The 19,972-nt window shown below is 40.7% G+C and overlaps 1 protein-coding gene across 2 annotated transcripts in view; it reads left to right on the top strand.

Annotated features, from left to right (window-relative positions):
* Positions 1-7,455: 7,455 nt before the first annotated feature.
* LOC112138023 (MAGUK p55 subfamily member 4) overlaps positions 7,456-19,972 on the top strand; it is a 19,461-nt gene continuing 6,944 nt past the window's right edge. For both annotated transcript variants that reach the window (XM_024260579.2, XM_024260580.2), the window contains exons 1-10: positions 7,456-7,726; positions 8,002-8,123; positions 8,203-8,280; positions 8,927-9,010; positions 9,098-9,229; positions 15,104-15,185; positions 15,257-15,342; positions 16,882-16,953; positions 18,375-18,571; positions 19,588-19,646. In XM_024260579.2, the coding sequence (XP_024116347.2) occupies positions 7,615-7,726; positions 8,002-8,123; positions 8,203-8,280; positions 8,927-9,010; positions 9,098-9,229; positions 15,104-15,185; positions 15,257-15,342; positions 16,882-16,953; positions 18,375-18,571; positions 19,588-19,646 (1,024 nt within the window). In that variant the 5' untranslated portion in view covers positions 7,456-7,614. The remainder of the gene's footprint in view (positions 7,727-8,001; positions 8,124-8,202; positions 8,281-8,926; positions 9,011-9,097; positions 9,230-15,103; positions 15,186-15,256; positions 15,343-16,881; positions 16,954-18,374; positions 18,572-19,587; positions 19,647-19,972) is intronic.

Genomic DNA, 19,972 nt, shown 5'->3' on the forward strand with positions numbered 1-19,972 from the left:
ATATTAAACAGTGGTTTGATTCTCCACGACTGCCTGATCCTTCCTGCGCCTGGGTTTCTCGTTCGCGCCCACATCACAGCAACGACCAAGCACTGGGTAACGCTCACCCGGAAATGACGTCACAGGAACAGAAAAAAAGTTCCCAGTCTGTCAGGGTTGTCAAACTCAAGTCCTTGATAAACGGGGTCCTACTGGACCTGTTCTACCTGCTGATTATCACATGGACCAAATGTTTTGCCAAATACAGCTGTAAGGTGAGTGTAAAACATAAACAAGCATGTCACCAGCTCTGGAAGATGAGTCTGATGTTTTAGCTCAACAGAATCGGCAAAGAATCGAATAGAATATGGTAAATGACATTTACTTGTTTAGCTTTTTTCCTTGAAGGTCCAAAGCGCTTTACAGTCACAGACCCATTCACATTCACACACTGATGGAGGCTTCACTGCTGAACACTGGCGCCAACCTTCCACCGGGGGGTTAGGTGTCTTACCCAAGGACACTTCGACACATGGGCGGGCAAGGCTGGAATCAAACCTGCAATCTTCCCCCTTATCTGCTCTGCTCTGTGAACTGAATTAAATAGAATGGAAAGCCTTTATTGTCACAGTTATACATGGCATAACACAATCAGGAATAGTTCTCTTTCAAGTGGGCTGTCAATACAGACAAATACATGAAATAAAAAACAGACTTGTACAAGAGTCTGCTAGCTTGCAGTGTCAAATTGGGGTTCAGTACAGTGACAACTTTTGGAAAGAAACTCTATCTAAGTTTGTTTGTTTTTGCCGGTACGGCACTGTAGGATCTGCCAGAAGGCAGCAGATTAAAATGGTGAAAACCGAAGTGAGAATTGTCCTTCAGAATGTTTCTGGCTCTGTTGAAGTGCACGGGGGTTATCGTAGGAGGAGGGCAGCCCGGGATTTTCTGTGTAGTATTGGTCCGAATCTACTCTCCAATCAGAGTTATGGATACAAAGTGTCTTTAAATCTGGATGTTACTTCCACTTGATGATGTCATCAACAGTCGCCGGTCATCTAAGTTAGCTTGGAGCTGCCAGCTCTCTGAAAACATAAAACATCAGTTTTACAACTTAAAAAAATGAGTTCAGGCTCCACCAAAGCTTTAAATCCCCCATAGAAGTGGAGGGGTAGGAAGATGCCAGACGGGTAGGGGAGAAATTTGGATTCAGCCTTGGTCCCTTTCTGCTGTCTCTGTCAGCATGTCAGCATGCTTTCAGATTGAACAATGGAAGGTCATCAGCAGGTTTGGGTGGAGTTGCTGCTTCCTGAGGAACCTGAGGAAGTGTAGCTGCTGCTGAGCCATCTGAACCAGGGCAGAGTGGTGGTTGTCCAGCAGAGGTCTGCAGAGATGTGGACTATGAGGAAATTGAAGGATTCCACTTGTTTCACTGTTGATGTGCAGTAGAACGTGGCGACTCTATTCCAATGGATCATTTAGGTACACCAGAAATTATGTAAGTACCTGTGTGATGTTTGAGACATGAACGTGTTGATTGCAGAAGTAAAGGTAGTCAGATGACAGCCAGAAGGAGAAAGAGATTTCCAAATGCCTCCAGCAGCTTTTATACCCTCTGGAGGACTGGCCAGCTCCTCCCAGCTGGATTAATCTCCACCTCCACCCAAGCTTATGTGCAGAAAGGAAAATCAGACACGCACAAACACATACCCCAAGGATGGAAGGGGTCATGAGATCCCCCATGATCTGAAGAGGACCTCCACCACAGGGTCTGCAGAGATATAAAATGAGTCACACCTGTCAAGGCACAACAACACATTGAGCAAAAATGATAACGGGCTCACCAAGGTACTTGTCATTTTAATCATGTCTGCATTCCATCCATCCCAATCCTCTACAATGGGAATTAAGTGGAACAAGATAAAAACTATGTAGGACTCATAACTTAGAGATCAAAACAATGGATTAACATTTGTTGAGCCTTTAAAATAACTAATATCCAATCAGTATGAAAACAACATTACTGACTAAATGAGTGTCTGGTTGACAAGAACTAAAGAAAGTCAAAGGGTTGTGATCTGTCTAGGTACAACCATTAATGTTCCAATGCCCACAATTGAGCTAATTACACTGATGTAATTAAGACTGCAAGAAACATACTGGCTTTGAACAGGCAGTTCACCGGACAGCTCCTGCCCCCTGAGTAGGGTTGGGCACCGATGGGATCTGATGCGCTTCCGGTGCTATCGCGGCTCTTTTGTTTCGGTTTCGGTTCCCTTTCGGTGCTTATTGCGGTACTTCAGTAATAAAAAATAATGCCTTTATCTTCCTAAATCCAAAGCAGAACGGCTTAAATAAACTTAAACGTCCTTGAAATTTTAGCCTGACATTTTATTAAATTAAATCAGGAATGTGGCATTTATTTGCAGTTGTTTTTGGGCAAAAGCAATATTTTATTTCAATAAAATAAGGCGGAAGATAAATGTCAATCACACGGCTGCAAAGCGCAGCAGATGATGACGACCTGCTGTGGTGGTGGGCGGAGCCGAGCCGAGCTTTCTGCTATTAGCAGCCCAACAAGGAGGAAACGATTCATTGTTTCATTTTGGGATGGGGCTCCAGCGTTGTTTAAAAATTGCGGAAACTCCACTATTCACAGCGAAAGTCCCGCCCACCGACGTTGCGGAAGCCGACCATCTCGGCGGTTTTATATGAGCCCGCCCACGAACACAAGAAAGTAAATAGATAGGCTGAATCGTAAAGAATCAGAAGGGAGTACAAGTGATTGACATGTCCACAGACAAATGAAACTTCAATGAACTTTGGAACCGAAATCCGGCACCGTTTGCAGCCGCATCTTTCGGTTTCGGTAGAACCGCGCAAATCATAGCGGTTCCTACTTGGAACCGAACTTCGGTGCCCAACCCTACCCCTGAGTGCAGTGAAAATGGCCGATCAAACCAGAGAGATGAGAGAGCAGGTGCTTAATTTTGACACGCAGGGACTAAAGAATTATAGTTTTGGCTTTCAGTAGGTCAGTTAGTGGTACCACAACTTCTGAAAAGTTCCTGAAAAAAAACGTGGTTGAAGGATAATGGGCTCAAGAAAAAGCAAAAGCTGTATTTTGCTGTGACAGGACAACTTGCAATGGAATTGAAGCTCTTCCAGATGGATAGTACTGTGCCACGACTTGACCTAAACATGACAGTCACCCTTATAACTCTCACTTTGTAAGGTTAAAAGTCAGGTGTGCACAGCAGCAGTGATAGAATAGAGAAGGGCCGTGTTCAAGATGTGATTTCCATGTCTCTGAATCGACTACTGCACCATCCAAATAGACCAGGACTATCCAAACTGTCTCCAGAGAGAACCAGATTTGGTGAGGTGAAAATGTGTGAGGGCAAACCAATCAGCCTGTATTCCTTAAACTTTTACAATAGCGTAAAATGCAAATGAACTACTTTTAATTTCTTCACATAGAACAGAAATAAATGCAAACTTAGTTTTACCAACATTTCTGTGAATTTCTGAGTTGACCCTTAAGGCTCTGAAGGTTAAGTAGCCACAGGTTGCTGCTTTACGGCAAGCCGACGGAGTAAACCCAGGTTCAGGAAGGACATGACACCGATTCTTGAAATAGCTCTGCTTTAATAAACCTCAGGTCCAGAAAGAACAGAGCTCAAGACATCGGAAGGCATGAGGACAGGCGGACACAGAACACACCAAGATCACACCTTATATAGGAGTCTAATGAGATCTTGAGGACGGCTGTCAAGAGACCTCAGGGTAGGACGTCCAGGAGAAGTAAAGGCTGCCTGAATAACTAAGATCATAATCAAGAACTTTTAGAAAGTGATGGACTGCATATTATTGATTTCATGATGACTTGAACACAGGCCGCATTTGGCTGCACTTTGGACATGTCGGAAATAGACTAACACTGAGTTAATCCTCCTCCAACTTGTGATTTAAACGTATCTGGTCAAATACAGGTTATTATTACTGATATCAACAGGAAAACTGTCTAACTGTCCTCTAATATCCAATAAAAAAAGAAACATGATACCAACTGCAGATGATTTGATTCCTTCTAAATTTCACTGTAACTGCAGATTTGGTGTAAAAACTAAATATTGAGAATTATATTGCTGTCTCAATAACTTTCAGTTTGCTGCTTTGGAAATACTTTGAATACTGTAGTAAAAAAATGATGACAATGCACTTTTGTGAAGCCCAGAGAACACTATCTGGACGACTTGTATTTACTCAAACATTGATATTATTTAGGGCAGTGGTCACAGTCAATCTGCCCACATGTTCAAACAGCTGTCGTTGGCTCTGACAGACCCCCCCACCGCCGTCTGCCTCTCGTTAAAGCCAGCAGCGTCCAAGACACAAGATAAGCATGAGGCTGTCATTAATTAAGACAAAGAGCCAAAAACGCCTCATTTTCTACAAGTCACATTAGGTCAATTTCAATGAGTACCACTATAAAAAAATAGAAGAAAATACTGTGATGTACAACTATTCTGTCAGTCATTATGTCTGATGATGTTTAAGTACACTTCCCTTTTATTCTTCATTCTGAAACATCAAAATCATTTTTGATAGAAGTTGAGTGAAGACTCTAGCAGTGCATGAGACCCTGAAAGGAACGACACGGGTAAGAAGATGAATGAATGTAGTTGTAATTTTATGAAAATATAGTTTTAGAATTATGAATAAAAAATGTCAATATTTTATGATAATATAGTTATAACTTCATAATTTCTAAGTAGAGAATTTCTGAGATTAAAGTCATAAATTCCTAAGACAAAAACAAAGAACCAATTTTGTGTTTTAATATGAGACAAAGGAAGCACTTCTTTAGTTTCACTAGATGAAAAAATAATTTTAACAAGTATTTCAGGTCAAGTTTTTAGCAAGTCAATGTTGTTTTATTAAAAGTAACTTATACTTAAACAATGTTGACTCCTTATACTGTAAAAGGACAATATGCAGTAAACTCGGCCTCTTCAGAAGGAGAGTCTTGACCCACGAGGAGTGGATTCACGGCGGATGCACTGTGACATCGTCAGCATGGCTACAGAGGTCCAAATGCATTTTGGCACATAGATTTTTATAATAAAAAAATAAAAATAATTGGGTGCATTGATGGATTTAGTGGGCCTGTAATGTGAATAATCCTTTTCGCGTTACGTCACACATCGCCGGTCAAGTTCAGAGTCACTTCCAGTGTGTATGGTTTGGAATGGCAAAGCTGACAGCTGAACGCTGTGTAAAGTAATTTTACGTAATAAATAAAAGGTAACCTAACCAAATTTGTACAATATTTATTGTATACATTTCCTACCTGGTTGTATTGGTTTCCTCCTCTTAGATCATTCATAAATCAGAGTACAAATGTCAGTAATCCTGTCTGCAGTCAGAACAGCAGCTCAGCTGATCCACAAATTCTTCTGGATGATATTAAATCAGTCGTGGATTATTTCTCTCTGACAACCCCGTTAAAGTTAGACAAAGATTACAAAGTACTTCACTGAATGCTGCTTGTTTATTTATGAATGTAATTATGATTTTATTCTTTTAATCTAACACTAGCATTAGCTTTGTCTATGAGATGTGGAGCTGCAGAAGATCTTTCCTGACCAGTTAAAAGTTTCCCAAATTTCCATTCTCATATAATCATTATAAACAGATCTAAACTCAGATAATTCCAGTGTGTCTGACATTAAAGTCAAACTTATTCCTGTTGTGATGTTTTCTACTGCGGTCAGTGAGCTGCTGTTAGCTCAGCCGTGGTTCTAACATCACTCCTCTTTGATTTTGATCATAACTGTGTCTGATCTCTAGGAAAATAAAGGTAAAAATGATCAAATTAACTGAAACTGTTGTCAAAATATGAAAGTGAATATTTCCACGTAATGTCACAAACTACATTTACCTAGAATTTTTTTTTGTTTGTTTTTTACTTGGCCACTCTTAGCTGGTCTTAAGAATATAACTGAACCAAACCATTCCCATTTTTACAATTGTTCCCTAAAAAATCCTGTAAAACGAGTACATTCGGTCTGGTAAGAGATTTGCATAACGGGAATGCAGAGATGTGCGTCTTTGCTGAAGGTATTAAATGTGACCAACATGAATTTCCATCAGTTTTTGTGCTGATCGCACTTAAAATATGTGCAAATAACATCAACCAAAATAGAACCCACTAGAATAATATCTGCTCAAATGAAAGGTCGATATTTTCAATAGAACATCAAATATTGGAAGAGTATTCAAATTTGTATTTTGATTTGTGAATGATCTAAGAGAGGAAAGGAAAATACAGTTCAGCAGGACATTCATAAAAAAAATTGTACATTTTTCTGTTGAAGTTGGTAAAATTGCCTTTTATTATTTACCTAAAATTGTGTCAAAAAGCGTTCAACTGTGTCAGCTTTGCCATTCTAAATGCAAACACTGGAAGAAACTATTCACATTTTCGTCTGATGTCACTGTGAAAATGGTCTATGGAGGTTTATCCCTATTTTTAAAAATTGATTTTTCCTTATGAAATCACAACATTTCTCTCATAACTTTACAAGTTTAGTCTTGTAAAATTATATATATATTTTTTCTCAGTAATTATGTCTTAGTTCTCATAAACGTATTTATTTAGTTTTATGGTGGCCCTATTACAACAGGAACAGCCATGTCTGATGTTATATCTTCATGTAAGAAGTGGACAAACCTGCACAGGACATGTAGACAGCTGCACAGAAATACCGCCGTGTGAGGCTGATAAACAATGATGAACACTTCTTTCTTTGGGCATGCTGCGAGCAACAGCTCATAGAAACATACACAGCACATAACAAGGGGTGAAGAAGAAGAGACCTTTCAGTTTTTAACACCCCCTCTAACTTCTACAGACTGCACAAGGAGCCCATCAGAGCTGTTTTGTGTGATAAGTACGCATTCCAAACAGGTTTCAGACCTGTAAAGGCAGTTGTGACTAATGCGTTACTCTCACCATTACTATTGTGATTTTACAGCTTAACTGCCTATCAGATGAGAAAAAAAGCTTTTTGTCTGAAGTCAGGCGTGTTTTTAGTCCACATTAGCTGCCTGATTTAATAATCTCTATTAGTAAAAGATGTCTCATATAAGGGCTGCACGGTGGCGCAAGTGGTTAGCGCTCTCGCCTCACAGCGAGAAGGCCCCGGTTCGACTCCCGGCTGGGACCTTTCTGTGTGGAGTTTGCATGTTCTCCCCGTGCATGCGTGGGTTTTCACCGGGGACTCCAGCTTCCTCCCACCGTCCAAAAACATGCTTCATAGGTTCATTGGTGACTCTAAATTGCCCCTAGGTGTGAATGTGAGAGTGTATGGGTGTGTGATTGAGGCCCTGAGACAGACTGGAGACCTGTCCAGGGTGTACCCTGCCTTCGCCCCTCAGTAGCTGGGTTAGGCTCCGGCACCCCCGCGACCCCGTAAGGGAAGAAGCGGTCAGGAAAATGGATGGAAATGGATGGATGTCTCATATAACTTACTATTTTATTTTTTTTATTTACAGTGAGTGTTATTAAATATATCAGATCTATAGCTAATCTAAATGAACATGAATCTCAATGATTTTACAGTATAAAACATGATGGCTTTAAGTGTAATCCATGTTTCATTTCATATCTTTCCAGCAGGAGTTCCTTTTCCGTCCTCTTCTGCGGTTTGGACGACTGGCATGAGACAAACTATGGAAGATGGTGAGGATGAACAAAGCATGCGTGCTGGATTATTAACCTCTGTGAGGACATTATAGTGATAGTCTGATCCTCATCAGGACTGTTTTCAGCTACTCTGCTTTTTTGACAAAGGTCAAGGTTCTTCATAAAAGCTCTAATAATGTTTTTAAATTCTCATATCTTTTTAAGGAATGTTTTCTTTTCCACGTGGAAGCCCAGAACATTATTGGTAAATCATGACCTCTGATGCACCTTTGAACCTAAATTGTCCTTTGGCATGTTTTGTGCTTTCACAGGCGTCAGTGAGGTCCTGTCCAGCGTGGTGGAGGACATCGGTGAAGCAGTTACCAGGAACATCAGCGGCGCTCAGATCCTGCATGAACTACTGAGTGCCCCATGGCTGCACGCCCTGTTGAAGGTATCAGGTCTGAAAGTACCGCAGAAAACCTGCTGGAGTGTATCTCTCCACACTGATCACATGTTCATGTCTGTCTCAGATTTATGAGTGCCTCATCCAGTTCCAGAAGATGAAACCAAACCCCTTTCTGCCTTATGCCTCAGGACTCTCATATGAGGTTGGTAAACAGGAAACACGTGAGCAACAGATGGTCAGGAGTGTAGAGTTCAAGACTTTCCAGCTGCAGAGGAGATGCTGATGGTTCTGTGCTGGTGTTGTTCTGGAGCTTTAAAAGGCTCCAGAACAACATCCACACTGCTGGGAGATTATGATGTTGTTTGGTCATCTAAAATGCTGTTATGTTTCTGTGTGCTGGAAGTTAACAATCAAAATATAAAATAATAAAAGTATTGGTTCCAGTGGAGTCCACTTTATCGGTTAGTTCCAAAGCTCCTTTGCTGATTGCAGAAAAAAAAAATTAAATTTTTATGTACAGTTCATCTGCAACCATGTTAATGCGCTTAAGGGTCAATTATAAAAAAGGTCAGAAAATAGGAGATTAAGTCTATATAAAATAAAAATAAATGAAAATATCTTTGTGCATTGATCTCCTGATCTAATGATTGATAAAATCAAAATAAATCGATCTAAGCTCAATAGATCAAGGTCGGACTCATGAACTGTGGAAGGAAGCTGATGCAGTGTATGAACTCACACTCAATCTTAACAGTTCAAATCCCGACTGGGAGTTTGTTTCTTTATACCTAAGCTTCGTCTCAAACACTCTAACACAGCATTTGTGTGTTTTCTTGCTTGTTCTTTAGATTATGACTCTGATACAAAGGGCTCCTCATCCATCTCCTGAAGCCAGAGAGCTTTTTGGCCTCCTCAGTTCACCACACGTGCAGGTCTGTCTTTGTGTGCTTTTATAAACATGTGTGAACGTCCTCTTTAATGTTTTGTGGTATCATTTTTTTACTGTATCCGTCCATCAGGCTCTTCTGTCGTCACATGACAGTGTGGCACAGGAAGATTACCTTCCTGTTCTACCTCCACTGCCCGACGAGTTGCCTGAAGATGAAGAGGCCATGAGGATTGTTTGTCTTGTGAAAAACAACCAGCCACTGGTGAGACGGGTTTTAGTAACGATTATCAATGCTTCAATCATTACACTAGATATATAGTTGTGCCTCAAGACTCATCCCTTAAATCAGGGGTCTGCAGCCTAAAGTTCCAGAGCCACATTAGTCTCTTTGGCCTAGAAGAAAAATGCTAACGCTTAAAAAAATACATGTTAGTGAGAAATTTAACACATGATTCATTGTATTTTGAAATTAACTTGTTTGTACTGCTGTCTAAGGTTTAAAAAAAGTTGTATATAATAACGATGCTATTATGTGATTATTGTCAATATTTAAAGGCTAAATTGCATAAATAAACCACTCAATGGCCACAGAAACATAAAGTGTATTTTTCTCAACAGTAAAGTTCAGCCACTCTGTTTGGGTCAGTAAAAGACTGGACCAAATGGCTCTTTTAGTGTTGAAGGTTGCAGACCCCTGCCTCAGATGGATACATTGTAGACTCACGTGTTTAACACTTCCATTTGTTAAAAGCAGATTTTTTTTTTTAAAAGGGCAGTGACTAAAGAAATGCAATTTACAAAAAAAAGTATTGTGCTAGCAAGCTCCATTGTATCGAGCTAGTGAGCTCCTCTGTAGCATTCTAGCCAGGTCCAGAATAGCATCTTCAGAGCTCAGCCCCAGCGAGCTCTGCTGTAACGAGCTAGCGAGCTTTGTTGTAGCAAACTAGCCACTGAGTTCTCACTTAAGTCAATGTAGGTAAACACAGGTGGGGCCACAGCAGAAACTGTGGACAAACCCGTTCGGGGCCACATTTTCTGTCCACTTTGAAACCATTTGGAGCCCACTTGGCCTCGCTGGCTGGGTTGTGATCAGTGAAAGGAAGTTAAACAGATTTGTCATTGCTTTGGGTCCTTTAAAGAAAATGTAGTAATGTAACGTGTTTGCACTTTTGTTATTGTATTTCTTAAAATCCACAGGTCACCCATGAATGGACAATAGATCTCAAAGTTATTCTTTAAACATGTTTTTAGTGTTGTGGTTTTGTTAAAAGCCCACTCCAATTAAAATGGTCTTTTGGTGTTCTTAACATGTTCTTCTAACATTTTTCTTGTGGATGACTTGTATGAAGAAAATTAGGGTTAAAATTAGGTTTCTGAGTATTTCTTTATTCATATTGTTTTGAATCAAGAGCAGACAAAAAACGCTGTTTGAAAAAGAGCTTATTTATGATATAGAAAATATGATGGGCGGAGTCAATAGCTTCCTGCTTCCCTATTCTGATACGTCCACTTGCAGACAAATACATCCATGAACGTCTTTGTTTTCCTGGTCTGAGCTGGAATCTGGATCTGAACTGTACGACTGGATAGCTGTGATACCATTTCTGTTGCACCGCTAATGTTAGCATGGGGGCTGTAAGATAGCAAGAGAGACTATAAACAGAGAGCTCTCAGCAACAGGGAGGGGGCGGGGGAAGGAGTTGCTCCACACCAGCAGTCAGAGGTGAATTCCTAATGAACTCCTGCTGCTCTGCAGAAACTATGTCCGGAAAAACAAGTTATTTTTTTGTTAAAAAACACATCATCATAATAAAAAGATCACTGAGTACTCTTTAAAAATAGTTCAAAAGATGACTGGAGTGGAATTTTAACTACTATTTTCCTTTCTATCAGACAAAAATCATTCAAACAAATGTCAGCTCTTGGGCCGTAATGACATCAACCAGACAGAGATGCGGCCTGTAGAATGAATCTAATGTGACCTCTGCTTTGACAACCACTTATTGCTGTTTTTATTCTGTTTTTGAATGATCAATTCACTAGTTGAATTTTGTTTTCACCAAGACATCATCTGAGCACAGAAGTTTAGATCATGGCCGGGGAGGTCTTCACAGCAGCTGGAACAGCCTGCATTGTATCCCATTGGAGCCGCCCACCTCAGCAAAGAGGGCGTGGTCAGGGGAGGAGCTCAGAAGGACAGAGACTGAGGCCAAGCATCCGTCCCATCCTAACAGAAGCCAGCCTCAAGGCTTTGTTACCCACTATGAGATGTCAGGAAACTGCGTTTTTTGTCCACAAAACGCCGTACTGTGGAAGCAAAGACTCAACCTGTCAGAGCCTGCCGTCTTTAGTCCCAACACTCTACCTGGTAAGAGGAAGACAAGGTTCACATGCAGTCATGTGAGTGAAGCGCCAATCCATCCACATGTTTCAACCTGAAGGTTTACCTTTTTATTCCTTTCTACCTTTTCTCAAGAAAACTCTTTCATTTATTGAGTCCCTTTCCTCTCCTCCTCATCTTTTCCATGAGTCACGTCCTTCATCTTCTTGTCTTTCATTTATGAATTTCACATTTCTCTTGATCTTTTCGATCCATGTCTTTTTATTTTTATCTTCTCTCCTCCTTTTTTTGATTTTTGTCAGAGAGATCCAAACCAAAGAGGGAAGGAGATCCTTCAACTAACAGTGAGGACTATGCTTACCCTCCTCCCCCAGTCCCAGTTTACAGTCAAAGTCTCCCAAACTCTCCCCTGTTGTACAAAAAGAGAGGTAAAGGTAAGAACGCCTCTGCTCTCAACAAAGCCTCTGCAAAGGTGCACACTGCCCCCGTCAGCCCCGCAGCTCAGTGTCCCAACAAGCATCAGAATATCAGCACGTTTCCTCTTTCTGACAGCCATCACGGATATAAAGCTGGATCTCATAAGAAATCCCACCAGGAGTTTTTAAACCCGTCAACTTTCCACCAGTACCACCATCCACCGTACAATGGCTGCAAAAGTCAGCCGATACCGACACATAAAGGGAAGCAGGAACCGCAGAGTCACCAAGCTGGAGCTCAGCTCAGCAAACAGTGCAGTGTGGAGGAGCTCAGATCCACCGTTCAGACTGTGGTCAGTACCATAGAGCACAGCAGTCAGGATGTACGCCAGCTTGGTCAGAAGATGGTGGCTGCAACGGAGATGATTGCAGACAGCGTGGAGGAGAACGCCCAGGCCGTCAATCTGCTCGCCGAGGTGGTGGAGAAGCTTCAGGGGATCATCGTGGCCAAAAAGCAGCACGGACTGTCTCCCCCCACCAGGCCAAAACATAATCCTCCCACTCCTCCCCCAAGAGTCTCCTCATTGTCTCCAAAAGTGGTCCGGAAGCCTCCCACTCCCTATCCACATCCCGTTTCGCCTTCACAGTTTTCTTCCTGCTCCTCTTCTTCGTCGGTCAGTTCTGGAGCGGAGGACTTTGGAGTGTCTCAGAACAAAAGCCATCAAGGGACTCTGAGAGCAGGAGGCTGTGGGAGTAATGGACATGTTTGGTTTGACAGTGAAACCGTTTCAAGAGCTCACATGGAGGAGCAACAGGAGTCCAGGAGTACAGGCTGCTTACAAACCATGAAGAGGAGGAAGAAGAAGTAACTGGAATGAGTCCTCTCTCCTGTCTGGATTAGCAGTGGACTCTGACCAATTCACAGTTTATCGTCAAAATATACATTTATTCTAAATTACTCAGGTGTTTGGCTTTATAACAAATGTACAGAAGCTTTTTATGATTTTGTGGAGAAGCGCCTTGAAAACCAAATGACCTGAAGGAATTGAAGCAAACCATAGGTATGATTAATGGATTATCTTGTTTTCCCTTCTCATCTCATTCATTCAAACTTTAAGAAATCTCACATTTCCCCACTTTTAGTTACCTGTGTGCATTCATTGTTAGTGACTTGATCTGTAAAGAGCAGGAAGCAGGTGGAGGAACGTCTAGAGCAGGGGTCTCCAAATACGGCCCGCGGGCCAGATCTGGCCCACCTCTACATTTGGGCCGGCCCCTGAACAACATCAGAGACGAGAGATTTTTTTTCCCCCCAAGCTGGCTTTGAGATTGTTGCAAACTACAAAATAGTGTTTTGCTAACGGAAAACCATGTTAGCATCAATCGCAGACAGAACTGCGAACAGAAAACACTTTTCTGTCACCCTACATACTGACCCCGGCCCCACAACAGTGAGAAAAAGTTATGTGGCCCTTAGAACAAAAGGTTTCGGGACTTGGGGTCTACAGAGGTGGACGTTTGCTGTGGAGAGAAGAGGAATCAAGGTCAGCTGCAGCAACACAGAGAACCTTTGTGTAAATAAGTCAAGAATAACTCAAGAGTAGAGATGCACAATAATGACTTTTTACAACCCATAATGATGCTCAAAATTTTCTGGCCTCTTACAGCTAATACCAATAATCAACCAAAATTTTTTTAAACACTTGAGAAAAAAATGTTTGCAAGTGTAAAGTAAGAGCACATGTCTCTTATGTATTTCAATTAATTAGCAGAACTAGTTCTACCAGTAAATACATTGAACAGCAGGTAGTACAAACACTTTTCGCTTTTTCAGTCGGCTATACATCTGTAATTAGATTTTCTTAACAGACATCATCGTCCAATATCAGTAACCGATAATTATTGGTAATCGATATTATTGTGCAACCCTACTTGAGGAATGTAGAGGTTACAGGGAGCAGAGGTGGAGAAGGTGGAGGATTTTAGGTATGCAGTCCAGAATAACAGAGTAGGAAAGAGGTGAAGAGGCGTCTGCAAGCAGGTTGGAACAGGTGGAGGAAGGTTTCAGGTGTGATGTGTGACCAAAGGACAAAAGGAAAGGCGTAGAATACTGATGAGAGCAGCCATGTTGTTGGTTTAGAGACTGATGCAGAGACAGGAGATAGAGCTGGAGGAAACGGTGATGAAGATGCTCAGGTTCTCTTTGGGAGTGACCAGGATGGATCAGGAATGAGAACATCAGATCATGGAAGATGTTCTGGAGATAAAAGCAGGGAAGCAGACGAGATGGATTGGACCAGGGGTGGGCAAATACGGCCTGGGGGCCACATATACTATTTAATCTGGCTCACCAAACTGGAATAAACTACAGTGATAACCCTTATTATTGTTTTATTTTCCTTGAACTTCTGGTGTCGACCCATAAGTGGAGCACTACAAATACCTTGACCTTGTTCAGGTGCAGAAAGTTGTTCTGCATTCATGTGATTTTGAAAGATTCTGTGTTTTTTCTGACGCTTTTGTGTGTTTTCTGAGTCAGATAGTCATTTTTCCTGATCATTCCAACACCACCTGAAGGCAGCATTTCTCTAAGTTTATATATTCCCTGAGGACCATCAGCCCATTGGTGCAATTGGCACTAAAATGAGGACAAAAGTCACAATTTTGAAACAAAATTTCTAGAATTTTTTCTATAAAACTGTTCATATTCATTTTCAATCCAAATGTAAGCATGTTTGTTGTCCAGATTGTGCTTTATCACTTCCTTTTATGAGTGTATTACCAAACTCTTCACATATCTGCTCTTGGTACGGCCGTTCTGCCAAAGTTTTGAACCGAGTCAAAAGGTTTGCCCACTTCTGGTTTAGATATTTTGAAAGGAGGAGCAGTGATGATGATGAAAGGATGTTGAGGTTGGAGCTCCCAGGAGAGAAGTCTAGAGGAAGACCAAAGAGGAGATTCATGGATGGAGAGGAGGAGGACATGAGGGTGGTTGGTGAGAGATGAAGACGGAAGGGTTAGATCAAGATGAATGATTTGCTGTGACAATCCCTAAATTGACTAGCCAAAAAAAACAAAGAAGCTTTTCTTCATTAGAAAATACAGTTGCATTATCATGCTAAATAACACAAAGAGGACGAATAGAAAACCAATAATCAGCCAAAGAATTATGGCAGGGCAGTTTTAATGTCTTCCACTGACTTTGGTCGAGATTATTTTAATGCGAGTAAAACTTGTCTTTTAGCACTCGTTTTATTAATATGTTGCTTTGACGTTCTGCTGTGAACAGAATCTGCTTCATTTTCCATCTGTCCCTTTCCTTCATCTTTCCTTTTAAAAGTCCCGTTCAGAGCTGACACTCACACAGATCTTGTTTCAGGGAGCAACAATAAGGAGAGACGAGGAGACCGGAGAGATCTACATCGCCCGGGTCATTCATGGAGGCCTGGCTGACCGCAGTGGTGAGACTTCATGTGGTCACGTGCACAAAGAGGCGTTTTGTTTGTTGTGACTTGACCTCTGCTTTTGTCAGGACTTCTGCACCCTGGTGATCTGATTGTAGAGGTGAACGGGAACCCTGTGGTGGGTCTGGAGCCAGCAAAGGTCATCCGAATACTAGTACGTACATGAACTTCACCTTGGAAAGCCTTTCTGCTCTGACCTCATGTGTAGTACAAACTCTCTGAATAAAATTAGCATCATCTGATTCTTTTATTTTAAATGTCAGAGCTGCTTTTTCTGAATGGTTTGTTCCATGTTCAGCATGTATCAGACGTATGTACTTTGTATGAAGAAAAGTAAAAAAGAGCATAAAAGTGAAGTTGATTTAAGTTAAGGAGAACCTTTTGTCAGCAAAGCTTAGATGTTATAAGGTTAAATATCTTGAAGGGTATAACTCCATTCCTAATCTGCCATTGTCTTTTGTCATTGTACTCTGATGCAAATACAGGGTAAATAAAGATACTTCAGATTAAATTGAATAAAACTCCGATACACTAATGGGATTCTCCTAAAACTCTCCAGAGCCTCAGAGACGTTTGGGGTGACTTTCTCCCATTTGGTCTGGTGTAGAAAATGTTTTTCCCAACAGAAAAAAAACACTAAACCATTAAAGCATGAACATGTTCTCAATTAATTTATTAAGTGTTATAAAGGAATTTTTTTTCAAAAGTAATTCTTGTATTTGATCGTTTTTAGCATTTTCTGCCTTAGATCTATGATGACTGTGTGCTTTTCTACTCGTAAACTTAGGGTGTATTCAGTCTGGACACCGTAGGTTCACCTCAAGTGAACAGGAGTTTGTTGTCCCAAAAATCTGGATCAAATGTTCAGTATGAATTCACCCATGCAAACCCTGGTCCAGAACCAGGAACTGCTCATCTTTTGAGTTAGTCGTGGTTTGTTTCCAATTCACCCTGAGTTCCCTCAGTCCGAATAGGCTCTGTGCTCGCAGCGGGACAACTGGACCCGAAGGGCCACCGTAGCCCGGCATTACGCAATACTAACAGTAGGACAACAACAGTGAGACACAGCAACTCACTAAAATATGGTGGGATGAATGCGGGCTCCTTAAAACTACTTTTGATGCGCATTGCTTCTCACTGTTTTTCTGACAATCTAAATGTCATGAACACCTCTCAGTGTACCCTCTCAGCCGTCGTCTCCTCAGTAACTGTCTCACCGCATGCCTCTGCTGAACCAAAGCAGCAGTAAAAAGTGTTGAACCTGACGTTGATGCAGACGTTCAGATCTGGTCAGCGAAATATGAAGTTTGAATAAGTGAACTATCCAGACAAGGATTGCAGGACTTCTACTCTTCTTCTTCTCGTTGCTCCTCATAATTCCTGGCCAATGACAGAAGAGATTTGTAGTCATGTGGTTTTGTGTAAAACTTTGGTTCAAAACAGAAATGTCTGGTTGAAAAGCAATCTGAATACAGACCAATCACACTCAATGTAGACCAAATTAAGCAGACTCAATCCAGACCAGAAACAGTTCCAGTCTGAATCCACCCTGAGGTAAGATCAGGTTTTGGTTTTATTGTTCTCTGTACAGTGAAGTTCCTGTTGTTTGAAATGATATTTTTCCTTCTAACTGGTGGTGTTCTTTTCCAAGAAAATCTATAGAACTTTCTGGAACTCTCTTTTGCTGTTTCAGACCAATTCTACAGGCACAATCCTGTTTAAAGTCATCCCTAATTCCACACAAGTCAGTAGCAACCAGAAGCCGGTAAGAAACTCAGACAACTTCATGAAGAAGCTGATGCTGCTGATTCCAGCCAGTGATCAGACATGTATGTCACGTTGTCATGTTAATATGTAACACTTCCATCATTAGATTATGTTCTGAGCTATTTGCTGAAGAAAGATGAGTTCTGTTCATTTTTATTCTTTGAGCTGATCGCTGGTGAAGCAGAATGATCAACAGAAATGATGGAAACTGAACAAGCAAACTGAAAAAATGACTTAAGTCTGTGTATCAATATCAAAATGAATAATGACAAAAAATATTCATGACATAAACTTTGATTGATGACACAAAGAGAAACTAAAAGATGGAGACAAACAAGTGACCATAACTGTAGTTTAACTTCAAAAGGATCTTTTTTGCTGACGTTTCATATTGTGAGTCAACTGGATTGTTCCTCTCAGAAACCAGCCTCTAGTGGTAATTTAAGGAACTGCATTGTGTTTATTTTGAAGAAGAGTTCTTCGATCTGACATCAACCAAAGGAGTTTGATTCAAACTGGAAGCAAGCTCTGCTGCCAGCTGTTGTTTCAGAACAAATGAATCATAAAGTACACATACACGTATGTACTGTGTATTCATATATATATATTAGGTTTTAACAATTAAGTTTTAAATGGGTAAAACCCTGTAGTACTTTTAAAGTTAACATGACATTAACAGGAGATTTAAAAGGGATCCTTTAGAATGACATTGTACCATTTCCAGCATGAACTTGTCCTCACAGGAGCTTTTAATCTGATGATCCTTCATTCTCAGAAAGTCCTCCGTGTATTTCTAAAAAAACGCAGGTCCAGGTAATGCCAGGATGCAAAAGCCTTTAATCATTAGTTATCTTCTCAGCCATTCCTTACATTTTCACCATCACTCTGCTCTCCTAGACATGTTTACATTAAAGTGGGATCATCTGGACCCCTTAAGAGAGGACAGGGGTTAATTATGTCTTCTCATTTTAAAGCTTAGAAATTATTTGTTTTGTCCACAGAAACTCAGTGAAAATTGTTCCAATCAGTTTTTTACAGGAGCTAAAAGTGCTATAGTGTGGTCTTTGTCCAACAACAGTTGGGTTAGGCTCCAGCAACACGTAACCCCAAAATGGATTCAGAAAATGCAAGGATCGACAAAAGTGTTGGCAAATTAATCTTTAGATCTCAATTATGGCAAAGGGTTCACTAAAGGATATGATCCAAATTTGTTTGTATATTAGAGTCAAACAGGTCCAAAACATGTTTGTTAAAATAAACAAAACTAACTCTGATCTGGTGCCAAGATAATTATCATTTCATCCTATGGATATATTCAACTTTCTCACTATCATCAAACAAAAACTGGAACAACATTTTCTTATTCCATTTAATGTGGAGGCTGTTTTCTACTTCCCTCCATAACTCAACTCCCTGTAGGTGTACATGAGGGCCATGGTGGACTACTGCCCCCGGAAGGACTCCTCCATCCCGTGTCCAGACGCAGGCATGTCCTTCAGCAGAGGAGACCTGCTGGAGGTGGTGGACCAGTCAGACGCCCAGTGGTGGCAGGCCCGGAAGCTGCCCTGTGGAGCCTCCTTTGCTCGTCTGATTCCTTCTGCGAGCACGCTGAAAAGGTGGGACGGACATAAAAGACGCATACATGCGTAACTTAAAGTCTCTTAGGGGAGTGGAAGTTGACGGGGTTCAGAGTTAAGCTCTTTCATGACTCAAAGTTGATGGCAACAGAAAGTTTTCCCCTTAAAAAACTGTCCTGCAGCGCCCATAGACTGCCACCAGGGGGTGCAGTTCTTCCAAAAACTGAGAATCACTGGTTAATGTCACCCCACAGTTTCTCAGTCATTTATGAATTCATTTTAAGCACTCTCTTTCTTGTAATCTGGTGGTTTGATGGGGATTTATCAGTTTTTTAAAAGTAAAAACCAGTAAAAATCTTGTTAGATCGTGATGCAATCCATTTTCCTGTTTGGATTAACCCTTGATTTAACCCCTGATTTGGTGTAATCTTTTAATTGCAACGTAAATCCACAGATTGTGAAGGAGAAAAGCGACTCAACTAGTGGCTCGTTGAGTCGCTTTTCTCCTTCACAATCTGCTGGAATTACGTTGATTGTGTTAACACTTAAAAAAACCCAGTATGTTAAAGATTTAGTGTCTAAGTGTCATCAGCATCATTAATATGAGACTTTGATGCAACTTTCTCCATATAAGTTTTTTTCAAACTTCCCTGAGATTATGCTGTAAAGGTGCAAATTATCTAATATTTATAATTTTTATATAATATAATTATATAATATTTCAATCAGATATTAAATATTTTCAATCAGATTTGTTGTAGCAATCTAAAGCATTCCATTTTTTATTTAACCTACAGGCGAAGGTTGATTTCTGTGAGGAAGGTCATTTCCTAACAAATAAATTTCAAATAAAAAACACATTTTAATCTAATATAATTGGACACCATTCAGCTGGAACCCTTTCAAAGTGTAATTGATTAAACAGCAGCTCTTTTATGGTGTCACTGAATTGGAAACATTCATGATAATATAAAAACAGAACATTTAGAGTTCATTCTTTGGGTTTGTTTACATTCTCACATTCCTGTAACCTTTGTGTTTCTGTTTTTTTGCAGTAAGCAGAGAGAGCATTGGTGGTGTCAGCCGCTGCACGTTCATACCTGCATGAGGCCCCGTAAGGACTTCTCTTTGGCGTTAACCCCCTCCTCAGACAGCATTGTAGTTATGTTCGTTGCTCTGTGGTTCACAAAGGTGGCTAGTACCTAAATGCTTTCACTCGAGTCGTTTTACTGAATTAACTTTCGGTAAAAACTGTTATTGTCCAAGTACTTTTTCTTCACCATACCTCTTATTCTGAAGATTTATGATGAAGATCCAGATATTTTAGGCCGAATCCTTCCTCTAACCCAGGGGTGTCAAACTCAATCACACAGAGGCCAAAATCCAAAACACAGTTTAGGTCACGGACCGAACAGGATGAACATTTATTGAACGTTCTAA

The sequence above is a fragment of the Oryzias melastigma genome, linkage group LG21, assembly GCF_002922805.2.
Source record: "Oryzias melastigma strain HK-1 linkage group LG21, ASM292280v2, whole genome shotgun sequence".
Taxonomy (NCBI): Eukaryota; Metazoa; Chordata; class Actinopteri; order Beloniformes; family Adrianichthyidae; genus Oryzias; species Oryzias melastigma.